Source organism: Cnephaeus nilssonii, assembly GCF_951640355.1.
Source record: "Cnephaeus nilssonii genome assembly, chromosome: 15".
NCBI classification, from domain to species: domain Eukaryota; kingdom Metazoa; phylum Chordata; class Mammalia; order Chiroptera; family Vespertilionidae; genus Cnephaeus; species Cnephaeus nilssonii.
The window spans coordinates 22984576-23004072 of NC_137086.1; the positions used below are offsets into that span (position 1 = coordinate 22984576).

The window sequence follows — 19497 nt, forward strand, 5'->3', positions numbered from 1 at the left end:
GGTTATTTTCTGAACCATTTGAGAGTAATTGAAGATAATATTAACCCTCTACTTCTTAATACAAAAAGGAACAATATCTATTTAACCATAGTACATACATCAAAATTAGGAAGTTAACATTGAAATTATATTACCATCTATTCTGTAGATTCCCATTAAAATTTCCCTAGTTGTTCCAGTAATGCCTTTTATTGGATCTAGTCTAGAGCGTGTGTTGCACTTTTCTACTGAGCCTCTTTAGTCTTCCTCCATGTGAAAAAGTTGCATTTTGTTTTTATTGTTTTTAATGACCATGATATTTTCAAGAGTACAGGTTAGTTCGTTTCTAGAATGTCCCTCAATTTGGATTGGCTGATGTTTCCTCTTGATAAGATTCAGGTTGTACTTTGACAGAAATACTATAGGAGTGAAGCTAGATGCATCATGATATGGTAATCTTAACTTTCATCACTTGCTTGAGATGTTGTCTTTTGGGTTCCTCCATTGAAAAGTTAATAAATACGTTATGCTTATTAATAAGTATTCAGTAGGAAGGTGCTTGAGATGTTAATAACCTATTCCTTCTCAAATTTTTACCTACCTTTTTGTTAATTCTCACCTGAGGTGGTTTGTCCATTGATTTTTTAGAAAGAGTGGAAGGGAGGGAGAGAGAAACATCGATATCAGAGAGACACATTGATTGATTGCCTCCTGCCTCCCACAAGTCCCGACCTGGGCCTTGTTTAGATACCTTGGACTCCAAATTGGCTTTGAACCCCATTCCAGGTAGTACCACAACCAGTGGTAAAGTTTTGCTTATTGTGCTCAGGCTTGGATAGCCCATGTTGGTTGGACCTTGCTGCTGTCACCACTGTCACCTCCACCCCTGTAAGACTTACCTTACTTGGCCTTACCTAATGTTTTTTGGGCTAAAAACCTATTACTATTTAGGAATGGGGGGGTGGAGCTTGAATACAATTGCTGATATATTTGTGTTTAAATCTGCCATCTTACTTGTTTCCATATATTCCATCTGGTTTTTATTCTTTCTTGCCTTTTGGATTAATTTTCTATTCTAGTTCATTCTTGCAATTTCCTTATTAGTTGTACATTCTTTTAAAAATTTAATTAGCCCTGGCCAGTTGGTTGGGCATCATCCTGTGTGCTGAAGGGGATTGCCTGTTGATTACCGGTCAGGGCACATATCCAGGTTGTGGGCTCTATCCCCAGTCAGGGGCATGCAAGAGGCAGCCATCCAATGGATGTTTCTTTCTCTCCTTCGACCTTCCTCTCTCTCTCAAAATCAACTTTAAAAAATCTTTAAAAATTCAATTAGTGGTTACCCTGATAACTTGAGAATGAATTAGAGATAATCACAGGTTCCCCAACTTAATACTGCATTTTGATTTTATATGTGCTGGGGTTTTGGGTTTTTTTTTTTTTGTTTTTTTGTGTTTTTTTTTAATTTATTGATTTTAGAGAGAGGAAGTAAGGAGGGAAAGAGAAACATTGATTTGTTCCACTTATTTATGCATTCATTGGTTGCTTCTTGTATGTACCCTGACGGAGGGATCTAACCTGCCACTGTGGCGTATCAGGACAGCACTCTAACCAACTCATCTACCCGGCCAGAACTATTTGTGTTGTTTTTTTAAGATATAAAATTTTATATGAAGCTATGTCAATCATATTTTATGAAGCTATGTCAATCATATTTTTATGAAGCTATGTCAATCATATTTTTTTTTTTGCCTTGATGTCATTCTTATGAAGTTCTTTCCTCAATTCAATTACATATTTTCTTCCAGCACTTTTATGGCTTGACTTACTTAAAAAATAGTAAATACATTTGAATGATAATGATTATGATGTAATAGGCTTATTGAATTTGGCTTATTATTGATGAGAGTCTTCAAATGTGTAATTACCATAGGAAAACTACATTCTTTTACAGATTGGGTGGCGCAGATTTCTTGATGGACTTTATGTTTTAAAAATCGGTTTTTCATAAATTATAAATGGATCATGTAAATGTTTAATTTTTGTTCTAAGCATTAGCAGTTCTGTAATTTATACTCTTTTATATTCATTCATTTATTATTGATATTTAGAGAGGAAGGGAGAGAAACATCAATATGAGAAACATTGATCAGCTGCCTCCTGAATGCCCCCTACCAGGGATCGAGTCTGCAACCCAGGCATTGCCCTGACTGGGAATTGAATCAGCAGCCTTTCAGTGCAACAGACAACGCCCAACCAACTGAACCACACTGGCCAGGGCTCCTTCTTTATTTTAAATAAATTGTGGACATACTCTTTAGGTGTCAGAAAGCCGATAAGGCGCCCCAGCTGTTTTGGCTCAATGGATAGAGCGTTGACCTGCAGACCAAAGGGTACCGGGTTCGATTCCAGTCAAGGGCATGTACCTCAGTTGCAGGCTCCTCCCCGGCCCAGGCTCTGGTAGGGGGCATGCAGGAGGTAACCAATCAATGTGTTTCTCTTATATCGATATTTCTATCTTTCCCCCTCTCTTCCACTCTTTCTAAAAATCAATGGAAAAATACCCTCTGGTGAGGATTAAAATAAAAAAGCCTATAGGACAGTTTGAAATTTGTCCCTTTCCTATAATTTTTATCCATATATTGCTTTTATATTTCTATAATTATAGTATTAATAATTTTATTTTTATGTAAAATTAGATGAAAAGTGTTTTTTCCAAGTAGTTGTACTATGTTCATAGGGATAATTTTTAGGGATTATAAAGCATTTCACTAGTGGCTAGCTATAAAAATTTCCCCTTATTGTTGGACATTTAATTTGTTCCAGTTTTTGCTTTTATGAATAATGCTAGAATGAACATATATATACAAATAACTTTTTATATTACCTATTTTTGTTTTTGTGTGATAGCAGGTAATGCTTGCTTTTTATATTTTACAAAGGTACTACCAAATACTACCTTGTTTAAATTCTGTGTGAATACTGAGTTACTACATTAATTTAAGAACTTTTTTTTTAATCTACAGAAATTATGGAGAAGTTTAGTGAGGAAGGAATGCCTGATCTTGCCCATGTCATGCGCATCTTGTCTGCAGAAAGTATCCCAAATTTGCCTCCTGGGGGAGGTCTTGCTGGCAAGTAAGTAGAATAAAAAGAACTAATTTTTTGTTTCTTTATAATTAATAATTAAATAATTTTGGGTAAGAAGTGCATCAGTTATCTAAAGATGAAATGGGTTTGATAGTTCTAGAGAAGACCTAAAATTTTATCCAAAAGAGATTTGTAAAGAAATTATCATACTCTGAGGATGAAGGTCCTTCTTTCCTTGGTAATTGAGAACACAATGTATTGTGCTGGATCAAATTCTGAGTGAAATGTAGAAACTGTTCTTAGCAAGTGTTTTGTGTGTCAATTAATTTTTGAGTCACATAGTCAAAATTACGTATTTATTTATTTTTAAATATATTTTTATTTATTTCAGAGAGGAAGGGAGAGAGAGAGAGAGAAACATCAATGATGAGAGAGAATCATTGATCAACTGACTCCTGCACGCCCCCTAATGGGTGGGGATCGAGCCCGCAACCCAGGCATATGCCCTTGATTGGAATCGAACCTGCGATCCTTCAGTCCCCAGGCCGACGCTCTATCCACTGAGCCATGTCGGCTAGGGCAAAATAACGTATTATTTTAAACACTTGAAGCTTAATCATTGTAATTTAATAAAACTAAATTGTAATTTTTTTTAGGCGCAATATTATTGAAGCTATTTATAGTAAGCTGAATCCACATAGAGAAAATGATGGGGTAAGTTTTATTTTATTTAAGCATTTAAAATAATTTTATAATGTAAATATTACTAGATGTGAGTATATTCACATAATGAAATCTATAATAAATTACTACTGCTTTTCATTTTAAGGAATCAATTAAAGTTTAAGGAAATGTGTTGAAATGGAAGTAGAGTTCTGTATTGCAGATAGGTTTGTTGTCACTTAATGGGTATCAGATACCTTTTTGTTTGAGCTGTACTTACTTTTCCCCTGTATGTCTGCCTTTTCTTCTCTTTCTCCCTTAAATCTTAATTTTTGAGACAAAGAATATGCTTTCAAATATCTCCGTTTCTCCTTAAGCAGGCTTTTCCATTACTAGATAATAAATGTTAGTGATAATAAATGTTATTTTAATGACCAGACCTTCCAGTGCCCCATGTGCCCATTTGAGTACGTGAGGATAATTTCTTTCTAATCTTATGTGCTGTGGGTTTATGTGTTGAAGTGAGATAACCATTTTTGTAGTACCCTGCTGTGCCTCCTCAGAGCAAATCTCTTTATCCCTTTTACCTTCCTTAGAAATATTGATAAGCTGTCAACTGCTTCTCTATAGTTCTGTTGTTTTTTAATTTTAGGACTAGTTTATCTTTTTTTTTTTAATTGCCCTAAACTTTAAAGTCAGTAATTCAAATAAGTATTTTCTCGCAGGATTTTTTAAGTTTCTGGACATCTAAAAATGGATTACTTAATTTTTAATATGTATGCTTTTAAGATTTAAGAGAACCAAACTTAGGCATGAAACTTCTTGAGAAAAAAATAGACTCATCTCCCAGGTCTCCAACTTCTCTTGGCAGGTCTTGAGAGAGACATCAGCCACTGGTAGAAATTATGTATCATCTCAATTGCATTGTTTTCCAGGGTTCATTATTGCATAGCAGTATCATAAAATTTATCTTTTCTTAACAATAAAAGTGTCTTGTCAAGGAAAATTTTACAATTAATACATTGTAAAATGTGTCTAACGTAAGTGATGCTACATATTAGATTTTATTTCTTAGTCTAAAGCAGTGATTCTGAGTCTTTTGTGGCAATTACCTCAAAATATTAAGAATTATATTAAAGCTGTGAAAATTAATCCTATATAATAAAAACCTAATATGCTAAGTGTCTGGTCGTCCATTCAACCATTCAAAGCATAATATGCTAATGATATACTAAGGCCGCTCAACCGCTTGCTATTACATGCACTGACCACCAGGGGCAGAAGCTTTGATCAGTAGGTTAGCTTGGTACTGGGGCCCAGCTAATCAGGACTGAGTGAGATGGGCTGGACATGCCTTAGAGCCCTCCTTCAGTTCCTCCGCTGCTGGCCAACCTCCCGTGTTCCTCCCCGGCCCTGATTGTGCACCAATGGGGTCCCTCGGCCTAGCCTGCACCCTCTTGCAACCAGGACCCCTCAGGGGATGTCAGCCAGTTTCAGCCGATCCTGCAGGACAGGCTGAGGGACCCCACTAGTGCACAAATTCGTGCACCGGGCCTCTAGTTTTAAAATTAAGATATGTCATGTGATACATTAGAGAATTCTAAATCAGATAGTTGAGGATCAGATATTGCCATAACTTAAAAAATGGTGGGAATTGGTAGTGGAGTGAAGAGAGTCTTACCTCTTCAGCTGGATTATAGCTTCCACATAGCACCCTCCACTGTGGTTAGAAGAAATAAGCCCTTTAAAGTTAGTTAAGGATTCATTTATTAAGTATCCCTGTTTCCTTGTGTATTTGAAATGCAATGTGTAATCTTTAAAAAAAATTATTTCATTATATCTTGCTGAATTTCTTGGTTCCTCAAAAAATTGGCTGCTTTTTTTCCAAACAAGATTTCTTAAGTGTTTTATAACCCTAAATTTCTATTTAATATATACCGAGGATGACTTTAAAAAAAAAAAGAAAATACTTATAGTGACTATAAATAGACAACATAACCATGAAGGGTGAGGAGAAATGCTCAGGATATAAAACTTACCCTAAGTATGATTATGATATGACTATGTAAATTAAGGAGCTGTATACTAAATTATCTTTAGATATAAGCTTTCTATTAATATCAACAGATAAACTCTGACAAGTCTACCATGTAGTGAGGAGTCTGCAAAACATAAGGCATGGTCCCATCTCTAATCTGAATGCAGCTTGCAATATAGGTATAAACACAAAAGTTAAATAATAAAAATGTTTCACATCATTTAGTAAAGAATAAAAAATGACAAAATCGAGAATGTGATTAATTACCACATGAATTGTACAATGATTGCTGGGAAAATAATATTTTCAGAGAAAAGATAGGATTAGAAGAATGATTTGAATAGCAAAAATGAAATGAGGATGTTAGCTCAAGTAGATGTGGGAGCCAAGGACAAAATAGAAACTATGTTTGAAAGAAATGACATGATTTTTTAATGGAACAGAGAACTGCTGTTGTAAAAAAGATTTAGGATATCAGAAGTATTTTTGGAGAGGACTTTTGAACTTTATATTTTAAATTGAGGAGCCAGCACCATATATGTTTGGAGCATAAGAGAGAGAGATTCAAAGGAATATCTGGTATTTTAGCCTCTTAGAAACGTATGCAGCCCTAGTTGGTTTGGCTTAGTGGATAGAGCATCAGCCTGTGGACTGAAAGGTCCCAGGTTCAATTCTGGTCAAGGGCACATGCCCGGGTTGCGGGCTGGATCCCCAGTAGGGGGCATGCAGGCAGCAGCCAGCCAGTCAGTGATTCTCTCTCTCTCTCTCCCTCTCTCCCTCTCCTTTCCTCTCTGAAATCCATAAAAATATATTAATAAGAAAAGAAACATGTATTATTAGGTTAAAACAGCATTTTTTGACCTTTTTCATCTCATGACACGTAAAGAATCACTAAAATTCTGCAGCCCATCTGACAATTTTTAAAAAAAAGGATAATTCTGATTCATTCACACTGGACACTATCGTTGTGCTGGCTGTTGTCATTTTTTTATTTGATAATCTAAGGCAGTGGTCGGCAAACTCATTAGTCAACAGAGCCAAATATCAACAGTACAACGATTGAAATTTCTTTTGAGAGCCGAAAACCGACTTCTGCGCATGGGCCACGAAGTTTCAATCGCACTGTATGTGCGTGCCTGCATGTGGTATTTTGTGGAAGAGCCACACTTAAGGGGCCAAAGAGCCGCATGTGGCTCTGGAGCCGCATGTGGCTCTGGAGCCGCAGTTTGCCGACCACTGATCTAAGGGAAAAGAGGTTGGTACCCCTTACTAAATAGTCAGGTATTGCATGTTTTCAAAGCTCCGTGGCACACCTGTTGAAAATCTCTGGGTTCAAGAGATGCTGGGTGTTAAGTAGTTGTGAAATAATTGCAGAAATCAGATGATAAGTATAAATTCATTATTAGTAGGTAGGTATATGGAATAGAGAATGCCCTCTTTACTATTAAAATTAACTTGCAGCCTAGAATCTTATTTTGGGAAACATTGCTTTATTCTTTCAGAAAATCATGACCTTAGAAAAATGTTGACCCATAATCACAAGTGGCAGAAATGTAATAAAAAATACAAAAGAAACAAAAAATGAAGAAATTATAGATGTTTAATTAAAATTTTAGCTCTTGACCTATGATAGCAGGGAATTAGGCACAGATGTGGTCCATAAATGCTTCTCAACATAGTTAGATCTGTGTCATGTGGAAGATATTACCAGGAAGTACAGTGTGTCAGGAACCAGTAGTTAATGTGCAGAATAGGAAAGACTAAAGTGTGGTAGAAATTCAAAGGGGATGACAGTTGGGGAACTATTATAATTAGTTTTTAAAAATAACTTGAAAAAAAAAAAGAATGCTAGTCAGAATGAATCAGAAATTCATTTAGATTCCTAAAATATCTACTTTATATCAGAGAGAATTGTTCTGCTGTAAATGCCTATACGGAGTACCATTAGAAAGAGTTCATTAATTTTTCTTATATTAAAAAAAAACTTTTGGTTAATATTTCAAAAAGCTGAGTTGAATATAAGTAACAAGTGAAATCATTAAAATATATTCAGAAAGTTCACTATTTAGGGTAATCTTATTAAATTGTTTACTAAATTTATTTTAGTTCAACTTTTTGAATGCAAACAATATTGATATTTTCGCAACTTTAAAAATCAAAATCTATAGAAGAGAGTCTAGGGAGGAATTCTTTTTCTTTTTTTAAATTTCTTTATTGATTAAGTTATTACATATGTGTCCTTGTCCTCCCCCATTATCTTCAAACCCCCCTTCCCCCCCATGCCCTTACCCCCTTGTAGTCTGGTGTCCATAGGTTAGGCTTATATGCATGCATACAAGTCCTTTGGTTGATCTCTCCCCTTTACCCCCACCCTCCCCTACCTTCCCTCTGAGGTTTGACGGTCTGATCAATGCTTCTCTATCTCTGGATCTGTTTTTGTTCATCAGTTTATGTTGTTCATTATATTCCATAAATGAGTGAGATCATGTGATATTTATCTTTCTCAGACTGGCTTATTTCACTTAGCATAATGCTCTCCAGTTCCATCTATGCTGTTGCAAATGGTATAGGGAGGAATTCTTAATCAAGGAGTTCATGATTCCCTCCCAAATTTTTGCAAACATATTTATGTGTGTATATACATATTCTTTAATGATGATTATGTCTGGGATTTTCATCGTTCCTCAAAGGAGTCTGTGACCCTGAAAGAATAATTGTCTATAGGATCAGAAAAGTAAAACTACATTTTGGCTATAAGTTGTTCTTATATTAGTTAGGCAGAGCTCTGAGATCACCCTCCTTCTAAAATGCTAGTTTGTGTTTTATGACTAGAATATAAGTTCTATGAGATCTGGGACTTCATTTGATTTATTTATTATGACTATAGTTCCAACACCTACAGCATTGCCTGGCCAAATGGTGAGAACTCAATAAATACTTGTTAAATAAGAAATATTTTTATTTATTCATTTCTAGTTGATGTTTGCTAAGCCTATCCTTAAATCACATATTTAAAAAAATAATTCGAGGTTGCTAATTGCTATGAAAGTATATTTTCAGAACATTTTTCTTGCAAAAATGTTAAGTTCTTCCCTCAAAGAAGACATCATGCTTTTGAATTAGTGTGCCACTGATTGAATAGCTATATAAGTTGATGATTTTCCAAGGGTAAAGTGGGAACTTGTATTTACCCAACTCCTATTATGCCAAGCCATATACATACATATACATACATACATATATATCTATGCTAATAGAAGGGTAATATGCTAGTTAGACCAGACATCCTTCTGGACAAAGCCACGGTGACGGGGGCCGAGGCAGAGGCGATTAGGGGCGATCAGGCCAGCAGGGGAGCACTGTTAGGGGCATCAGGCAGGCAGGCAGAGTGGTTAGGGGTGATCAGGCAGGGAGGCAGGTGAGCAGTTAGAAGCCAGAGGTACCCGATTGCGAGAGGGATGTCTGACTGCCGGTTTAGGCACGATCCCTGAGAGACGCTCTCCTCCCCCCCCCCCACTGTGCACGAATTTTGTGCACTGGGCCTCTAGTCTATATAATAAAAGCCTAATGACCATTACAGCGGAACGACCAGAACGGCCAGTCGCTATGATGTGCACTGACAACCAGGGGGTAGACACCAACACATGAGCTGCCCCTGGTAGTCTGTGCGCTCCCACAGGGGGAAGCGCCACTCAGCCAGAAGCCGGGCTCACAGCTGGCGAGCGCAGCGGCAGTGGCGGGAGCCTCTCCCGCCTCCGCAGCATTCCTAGGAGCAGTGAGTCGAGAGTAAGAAGCAGAGAGCAAGCGGGCGGTAAGGAGCAAGGGGTCTTGGACTGCGAGAGGTCACAGACCAGGCTGAGGCATCTCCTCCCCTCAAGTGCACGAATTTCTTGCACCGGGCCTCTAGTATACATATAAAATCATAGGTAATCTCCTCAACATCCTTCTTATATAGATAAGACTAAGAATTAGTGAGATGAAGTAGCTTGCCCAAGTTGCAAAGCTAAGTAAATCATGCAACCAGATTTTAATCTAAGTCAGAGTCACTCCAAAAACTGTTCTCTTTACACTTTTCATCCTGCCTATCTAAGCTATTTTGAAATTTGTCTATATACCTCTGTGTATCATCCAAGAAAATCATTTCCCATTCTTTTGTGAATCTCATGTTTAATAGTCTTAACCTTTTGCACTCGGATGTCGAGTGTGACTCGACATGATTAGCATTAGAATAAAGGAATCGAGAAAAAAGTAAGCGAGTGCAAAGGGTTAAGATACTCTGTTTTTGATGAAGAATAATTTATAAAGTTGAAAGTAAGCAGTCCAGCCGGTTTTTTAATCCATTATTTTTCATTTGAATATACATTTTTATTTATCCTAATCCAAAAACTTTTTAAGGCATTTGGATTTTTGAGAAAGGAAGGAAGGACAGCACAAAAGCCCCAATAAATCTCCATATTCTGTTTTCTCATTAAGTTTTATGTACAATCTTCTTTTTTATTTAATTTTAAATAGGTCAGTTACAATAAAGATAGTTGTTTGTTGCATTTTTACATCACAATTTTAGGACTTTGTGAACACTACCGTATTTTCTGGCGTATAAGACGACTGTGCGTATAGAAGATTTTCCTGGGTTAAAAAGTCGTCTTATATGCTGGAAAATATGGTACTTGTTTTTTGTTTTTGTTTTTAATTGATTTTTAGAGGGAGGAAGGGAGAGAGAGAAGCTTCGATAGGAAGGAGAAACAACTATCAGTTGCCTACTGAATGCTCCCTTTTGGTATATGGATGATGCTCCAACCAACAGAGTCACACTGGTCAGGGTGTAAATACTAGTGTTTTATAACTTGTTTCTTCTTTACATTTTCACTGATGAAAGCATTTTTATGGTTCCCAACATGGGACACAAGCCCCACAGGGGCCAATTTGATTTTTAAGGGGGCCAATCAAGAATGAGTTATTAACAATGAATTTTTTGCATTTCTTATGGTTCTAGGAGCTTTACATACAGTATGTAAATATATATTGTGATATATTTATGCATTCAGTTCTCTATTATATGTTTTGAAACTTTATTTGCTATTTTTTCATGTCACTTCATATCTTTTTTTTAAAAACAATTTCTTAGGGATTTTTTCCTTGGTGCTGTCCTTTTGTTCTTTTCTTTTTCTCTTTCATGGATGTCATGTTCTTTGGAAGCTTGTTTAGACCAAGTTAATGGCCTTTTAGGCTTCCTCCACATGAACAGAAGTTCACTTTTTGAATATTAAGAATTATATGTCTCGGGGGAGGCATCAGGATTTTAGAGATGCTTAAGGGCGGCATTGCCAAAAAAAGGTTGGGAACCACTGGAGTAGACCAAATGTATTTGAAAATGCACTAACAAGAAAGAAAGAAAGAGAGAGAGAGAGAGAGAGAGAGAGAGAGAGAGAGAGAGAAAGAGAGAGAGAAAGAGAGAGAGAGAGAGAGAAGGAAGGAAGAGAAGGAAGAGAAGGAAGAGAAGGAAGGAAGGAAGGAAGGAAGGAAGGAAGGAAGGAAGGAAGGAAGGAAGGAAGGAAGGAAGGAAGGAAATGCACTAATTTTATATTCATTGTTTTTTGAGATACGGTTTGACATTTTTTAGCTGTGTGGTCTTGACCATTTAAGTGACTCTAAAATTATTTCAAATTAAATTTTACACAATTCTTATAAATAACATCTAATTTATCAGATTCTTCATTTGGTTATTGTAGCTCATTAAGTCATATTTGAGAATCTTTAGTTCTAAAATTTATTTTTAGCTGACAAGCAGGGCATAGGATGCCACAAAAAAACTCTATAATAAGTATAGTAGTATTGTTTACTTTTTCTCCATTGTTTTAGCTAATCATTTGAAGAATTTTGCTTATGGCAACTGCATTTTTTTTTAATGCTGCAATTAATAGCTAGTGAAATTTTATTTTTAAAATGTGCTTAGATTCCTGTCCCCTTCCCTTTTTTGCTCTATGAGGTATGTAGATTCCTATGTCTTATTTGGTGTAAGACAGTTTTTTCATAATGGAAGATTTTATTTTTAAGCTGTGTTAGTCTAGATAACAGGTAAAACCTTACAAACAAAAACAGAGAAAAGTTCTAAATTCCAATCTCCATAATTGCCTTAAATTGATTTTGAAGAATAATTTTAATATTCCATTTAATGTGGGGTTTTTTGGTTCTATCATTTTGTTAATCTTTGTAATACACTATAGATTTAAAATGAAATTATTTGTGGTCTAGTTTTACAGTCATTTTAACCAGTATTTATTTTAGTGTTTAATTATATGGAGCACTTACTATGCAAAACCTATTTACCGTAATGTATTCAACAAACATTCAGAGGGACATTGATGTTATTTGCACCTGAGCACAAAACTGAGCTCTGTTGCTTACTAGTATTGTCACTCTGACAAATAGCTTAAATCTGTCTGAGCCTTAGTTTCTTCATTTAGTGTTGAAATGCCTATCACTTAGGGTACCTGTGAGGATTAAATGAGATTATGCATATAAAGTTCTTAGCACAAACAATTTTCCTTCCGTAGGTGGTAGTGAGGATGCAGAAAGTAATATGAAATTATCTTTAATTCAGTGAGTTTATAGTATAATGGAGAGACTTGTAAACAGTTGCAAGGTGAATTAATTGCTGTAATAGATGTGTATACATGATGATGTATGAATTCAGGTATAGAAAGTGGAGGTAAATAATAGGTTCCTGCCCTGGTCGAATGGCCCAGTTGGTTATAGCGTCATCCAGTACACCAGGATCACAGGTTCGATTCCCTGTCAGGCACATGCCCAGGTTGTATGTCCATTCTGTCCCCAGTTGAGGTGCGTACAGTGGCAACAGATCAATTTTTCTCTCTCACATCAATGTTTCTCTCTCTCTCTCTCTCTCTCTCTCTCTCTCTCCCCCTCTCCCTCTCCCTCTCCCTCTCCCTCTCCCTCTCCCTCTCCCTCTCCCTCCCCCCCGTCTCTCCCTCTCCCTGACCCTCCCCTTCCTTTCTCTTTAGAATCAATGAAAAATATATCCTTGGGTGAGGACTTAAAAAAATAATAATAGGTTCCTTTTCTGATATTAATGAAACTCCATGAGAGGGTTATGTAATAGTATTTTGAAGACTCAAATGAAATAACTAGGGAAAGGGTTTCACCCATACATCATCTATCTAATATGATAGGGAAATGTAATTTGCTATAAGATATAATATCTTTTAAATGTGGTCAGTAGCTCAAGTTCTTTTCAATTCAGTGGTTCTATGATACCAACCATGATAAATCCGTCCCTACTTAATTTACAGGTTTGATTTTAGTGTGGTTTTTAAAAAGCAAATCCTTTCCTCCCCCTCACTAATACTACTACAGCAATTCACAGAATTATATATCACCCCAACCCACTGAATCTGGATATAATGGGGTGGAACTTTGGTATCTGTACAATTTTAAAAGCTCCAGAGGTGATTCTTATGTGAAAACCAGGGTTGATAATTCCTTTCGCTATGTGTAAGTCAACTGCCCAATTGAAGAAGATTTTGTTTTAATGTCCTAGAAGTTTTTTTTTAATAAAAAGGGAGTTTTTATTTGAGGTTTTCAGGAGATGGGGGTGGGGGATTGCCCTTCATTAGAAGTTCTTTGTAATTTACCACTAAGTAGAAAATTGCCTTTTGGCAGACCTGACTAAAGACTGATAAAGTTTATGATGAGTAAGCACTTACCATGGTTCCATCTTAACTTTTCCTAAATAGATTCAAAAGGGAAACTTTATTTAGGGAAACATGTTTATTTAGTACAGAAGGAAAGGTAAATACGAAAAATATTAACAGAGTGCACATTTTATGTTCTCATCACACAGTAAATTTTGCAAATAAAATTATTTTGACAGTTAATATGCTTGATATAAAAAATTGGAGAATTCAAAGAAAACAAGCATCTGTAACTTCATTACCCATTATCACTATTGATATAGGGGTGGGCAAAAGTAGGTTTGAATTCAAACCACCTCGGGACGATTTGACTATAAGAATGTGTAAATAGTGAAGGCCAACAATTTGAACATTTACAAGATAAGTGCACTGTGACATTGTGACATTCTTTTGAGTTAATAAAGCTATTGTAATAATCATAACCTCATAACCTGCATGTCTTTTTTCACATGAACAACTGCAAACCTACTTTTGCCAATCCCTATATATTGTATTTCTTTTCCACCCAGGCAGTTTGTATATGATATCCTAAAATAACAGAAACACAATCATATATACACACATAAAACATATGCTATGCACAGTTATCATCTCTTGCTTTTTGCCACATGGCACTTTTTATAAAAAGTGTTCAGGTACTCTCATTTTTCTTGTAAACATTGTCTTTTATTGTGTGCTTATATTAGTATATCTTCGTCATGGAATTATAGAGTATTAGTCTCCAAAGATGTTTAAGAATTTGTGCCAGATCATCTATATTAACCATTTTTGTATTTTATTTTTCCAACATTTTATGATGAAAACTTCCAAACCTATAGAAAAGTTGAAATGAGCATGATGAATACTTTTACCTAGATTTAACAATAGTTAACATTTTAACGTATTTGCTTTATCTCTTTATATGTGTGTGTGTATATATATACACTACTTTTTTTTAAATCCTCACTGAGGTTATGTTTATTGATTTTAGAGAGAGAGAGAGAGACAGAGAGTGAAAAACATTGATGTGAGAGAAAAACATTGTTGGGTCCTGGATGCACCCAACCGGGGATTGAACCTATAACCTAAGTATGTGCCCTGACCAGGAACTGAACCCACAACCTTTTGGTGTATGAGATAATGCTCCAACCAACTGAGCCACCTGGCCAGGGCTACTGGTTGTCGTTGTTTTTTGTTTTTTGTTTTGTTTGTTGTTTGTTTGTTTTTTGTGTTGGTTTTTTTTTTTTTTTACTAAACCTTTGACAGCAAATTGCAGGCATCATAATATGTTACCTCTATTTTGGCATGTACCTCTTAAGAATGCGGACATTTTGCCCTGGCCACTGTGGTTTAGTTCCCTGGGCATCGACCCATGCTTCAAAAGGTTGCTGGTTTGATTCCCAGTCAGGGCACACACCTGGGTTTTGGGCTTGATCCCCAGTAGGGGCATGCAGGATGCAGCCGATGAATGATTCTCTCTCATCAGTGATGTTTCCATTTCTCTCTCCCTCTCCCTTCCTCTTTCTCTAAAATCAATTTTTGAAATCTTTAAAAAAAAATGACAGTTTTCTACATGAGCATTATCTTATACCTAAGAAAATTAGTAATAAGCTTAATGTCATTTAATATCAAGTCCCAGTTGTCCCTAGAATGACTCTCTTAATTATTATTTTGAACCATGGTCTAATCAGGTTATTAAGTTAACATTCAAGCATATTAGGCAAGTTTTTAATCAAGACCACACTTCCCCCCCCTTGACACTAAATAAGAATCTGAGCCAGCTTTTTATAGGATGTCCTACATTCAGAATAATGGTTTCCTTGTGGTGTCCTTTAACTTGATCCTCTATTCTCTGTTTCCTGTAAAATAATAGTTAGTTTTATTAGATTTATTTTAAATATTTTTGGCAAGAACACAGGACATGGCCCTGTATTCCCTAATTCATCACATCAGGAGGCATATTATAATGTAAGATTGTCTGGCATTTACTCTTTCAGCTTAACTTTAATTAGCTTGGATGTTAGAGCTTGTTCTGCTAACAAGATTAAGTAGCTGCTATTGTAGAAAGCTGTAGGTTTCCCCAAATTCAGTAAAATATAAAAGGATAAGGAGTTTGCTATTCATACCTTATTGTAATGTTTAAAATGATTAGTCTATTTTTACAGATATTTTATTAAACTCTTTAAAGACAAAAATGCAACTAAAATTTTTATCCATGAAAATTTTAATATTTCCCCAAAATTCTGTTTCCTTTTATATAGTTTAACTTTTTTTTTTAATCACCTCTCCTACCTGTCATTTAGCAGAAATCATGGAGAAACTAATATTCTAATGCCTGCTTTTCTGTCCTTTCCTGTTGCTTTACACACTAATTTCCCTTTTATGCTAAATCATTATAGTCAATTGTGTTTTTAAGTAAGTCACTTTCAGAAAATGCTTGTGTTGCTGTTGAATTCTAATAGTGCAGAGTAAACTTCAGGTTTAACTTCAAATTATAATGTGAAATGAGACCTAAACTAGTTAATGGTAATTTGCTAAAAATAACTTGACATATTTCTATTGTAAATTTTTATTATTTGACACAAGTAAGACTTGATACTTATTTAATGAAATGTTCTCGTGCTTACACTATATTACTCATGGCAGAAAAATGAGTGTTTTGCTGTGATGTGTTATGAAATACATGTGATATCCTAGTTTGTCTACTGACACTGGGGTCTTGAATCTTAAAAAAAGGCCTCCGATGATGCAGAGGAGAGTGGATCACAGGGAAAATTGGTGGAAGCTCTCAGGCAAATGAGAATTAATCATAGGGGAAACTACCGACAACTTCTGGAGGAGATGCTGTCTAGTTACAGGCTAGCTAAAGTAGAGGGAGAAGAAAGCCCTGCTGAACCAGCTGCTGCAGCTACTTCCTCGAACATTGATGCTGGAAACCCAGTGACAATGCAGGAAAGCCATACTGAATCAGAAAGTGATCTTGCTGACTTAGACAGCTGTAATGAAGATGCAGGGACAAGCATGGGTGATGAAAAAGTATGACTTTAATTTGTGGGGATATTTTTGTGATCTTTGACTTGATGGTTTTTACTTAGGAAGTATAATGTGTGCATTTATATAACGATTTTGTTATTTGAATCTTGGTAAACTAGTTTTATTAATATTCATATAGCCTTGTTTTTTAAGAAGGCCTTTGCATACACCTTTATCAGATAGGTTAAAATTGGCTGTTTATATACTTTGAATTTAATAAAATTGTTATTTCATATTGTATGCCAGAAATGAGGCTACCAGTTATTAAAATCAATAGTTAAATTCATACTAGATAGGTTTAAAAGTTACTGATTAGCAAGATTACATTATGTTGTGAAAAAACTTGTTCATGTAGAATTTTACTGTCTCACAGTATTTTACATATTAGTATACTCATAGTAATAAACTTGTAATAAATTTGTGTTTTCTTTAGTAATTTTAGTTCTTCAAAGAATGGCAGATGCTGGCCTGTAATTTTTTTTTTTCAAGGATGATAATGTGTGTTTTTTGACTTGTTTATATTTTATATTTCTGTAGTTTTATTTTTAGATTTCTACGCTATTGGATATGTGGTTATTTTTCCTTTCTCTGTATTCTTTATGAAAAATAATGTTTGAAAAATCTGTGTATTATAAGTACAGCATTGATTTGTATATTCTGTATAGCCTAACTACACACATACATCAAAATGTATGTCAACCAAGTGTTCAGAATGAAATTTAAGTGTTTTAAGTCCAAATAAAGCATGTGATATGGAATAATCTATGCATGTTGTACTTTTTTTTATTTTATTTTAAACAGGTTTGGTATATTGGAAAAATACCCATTAGAAATTCATTTCTATTTATATAAAATTTAGAAAACTATTGGCTTGGCATTTTTCATTAACTAAAAGGAAAAAAAATTGAGAAGTCTTGCTTAAAGAAAATCTAGTCTGTTTCTTACCCCTTTTTATGGTACACGATATTAATCTTTGGGCAGAATGAACACACGTAGATATGTCAGAAAATTGCCATGATGAAGATTGCAAGACTGTCAACTTCGCTATAAGTCTTCATCAGATATTACTAATTGCAAGAATTACGGGGTATTTTAAATAGTGGCAGATATATGAGTTTTGTTTTTGTTAAAATTGATTTTTAAATACAGATAACTATTAGTCACGTGGGAAACTATTTCTTAAAACAATTATTTTGTGAATGTAGATAATTAACTTTTCTTCATGTTTATATTTATCATGTGTCTAAAGTTGGGTAAGGTGTATCAGGAGTTGAAACTTTGGAATCATCAGAGGTAGATGATGTTTTGATCTATTTTTCCAATGCTGGAATACTTTTAAGTGGTTTAAAAGGAAGGTATTTGGTGGAGAGGGGAGGAAAAAAAACAACCAGTTACCTATCTATATTGGATAGATCTTTGTGTATACACACAATGTACAATACACACATCTCTCTATAAAAGTATCTTTTCAAACGAAGGTAATTTGTTCATCTAATTTGTTTTCTTTTGAAATTCAATCCAACCTGAAAGTGGTATAGGTAAATAATAATAATATTCTTCCTTTTCTTTTCCTGTAGGGTGCTGGAGATCTAGAAGACCCATGGTAGCCTTATAAACTTCTAAAATGCTTTTGATTCTGAAAATTGGGGGAAAAACTTTTAATCACATTTTCTTCAATACAAGGGAAAAATATTCTTGTGGATTCCCAACGTTTTGTGATATGAGCAGAAAATCATTAGCATTTCCCATCATTTGTTCATATTTGTGTTTTCTGATAATTGCCACTTGTAGCATTGCCTGTACTACAGTATTTTTGCCAACCTCAGGCATACTGATTCCATCTGTATTGAACTATTGGCCCTAGAAACCAGCGGAGTTATTTCACCACAAATAATAATTGTGCCTGAGGTGCATGGGAATATAGTTAGCTGTACTTTGAAGATACATTATGGGGTTTTTTTTTGTGTTTTTTTTAAACAAGACACACAACATATACGCATGTAAGAGTAAAGAATTGTATGAGATGTTCTTTTTTTCAATTCACCAAGTTGAAAGCCTTTTGCAGCTCTGGCTTAAAATTTCATTTGAGCAATCTACTATAGGGTATATATTTATTGTTATTTAATTTTTTTCCAATTTTACCTGTATTACCAAACTGGGTTCCTCAATAATGTCCAAATTGTAATGTTGCCTGCTTCGAGATAAGTGTATTTGGCAATAATATTATAAACCCTTACAAATTTTATGCATGTATCTCCTATATCCTTCAACACACACTAGAAAATCTTTGAAACCAAATGGATTAATTTATGGCTATTTATAATTTGCTTAGACATCTCACTGCTGCAAATTTTTTAAATGATGAGATTTGCCTTTATAATGTAAATTGTGATTTTTGTTTTACATGTGGGTTTCTATAGTTTTAATTTTTCAGCTTTTAAGATACAAGTTTTGTGTAATTTGGTATAAATTTTAATTGTTTACGTTATTTTAAAAGCTCAGAATATCACATTGAAATGACTATAAATACATTTAAAATTATCTATTTTAGAACTAAGGAAATATTACAGAGATATTTTCATGGGTTCAGTAACCTTTCATTTTATAACATTGGGCACGGTACAGAGTGGCTGTCACATAAGGTACTTGAAGATTATTCATTTAATTCTATTTTTACAATAACCTTGAATTCTTTTTGAGTTTTGCATGTATCCAATTAATGCTGAACATGAAGAGTAAAATATTTATCTAAAAGCTATTGGGATAGGAGAAGCAATGAATGTATCCATTTGTACATGGTTTACATGTTGTGGATGCTTTGTAAACACTTTCCTGTATGTTTAAATTGTGTTTCAGCGGGATGTAATTGCCTTTGTGTATAGTTAAAATGAGTCATCATCTGGTCCTGTGTGCAGTGGAATTCATGGTATTTTCTGTAACATTTTCCTGAAGCTGTTTCTGGAGAGCCACACATTTGAATACAGACAGCTTCCTTGATCATTC

The 19497-nt window shown here is 34.9% G+C and overlaps 1 protein-coding gene across 1 annotated transcript in view; it reads left to right on the forward strand.

Annotated features, from left to right (window-relative positions):
• Window positions 1-18063, forward strand: part of PPM1B (protein phosphatase, Mg2+/Mn2+ dependent 1B) — a 54895-nt gene extending 36832 nt beyond the window's left edge. The window contains exons 3-6 of the mRNA XM_079791619.1: window positions 2890-2892; window positions 3006-3117; window positions 3726-3783; window positions 16198-18063. Coding sequence (XP_079647745.1) covers window positions 2890-2892; window positions 3006-3117; window positions 3726-3783; window positions 16198-16503 — 479 coding nt within the window. The 3' untranslated portion in view covers window positions 16504-18063. The remainder of the gene's footprint in view (window positions 1-2889; window positions 2893-3005; window positions 3118-3725; window positions 3784-16197) is intronic.
• The last annotated feature ends 1434 nt before the right edge of the window (window positions 18064-19497 follow it).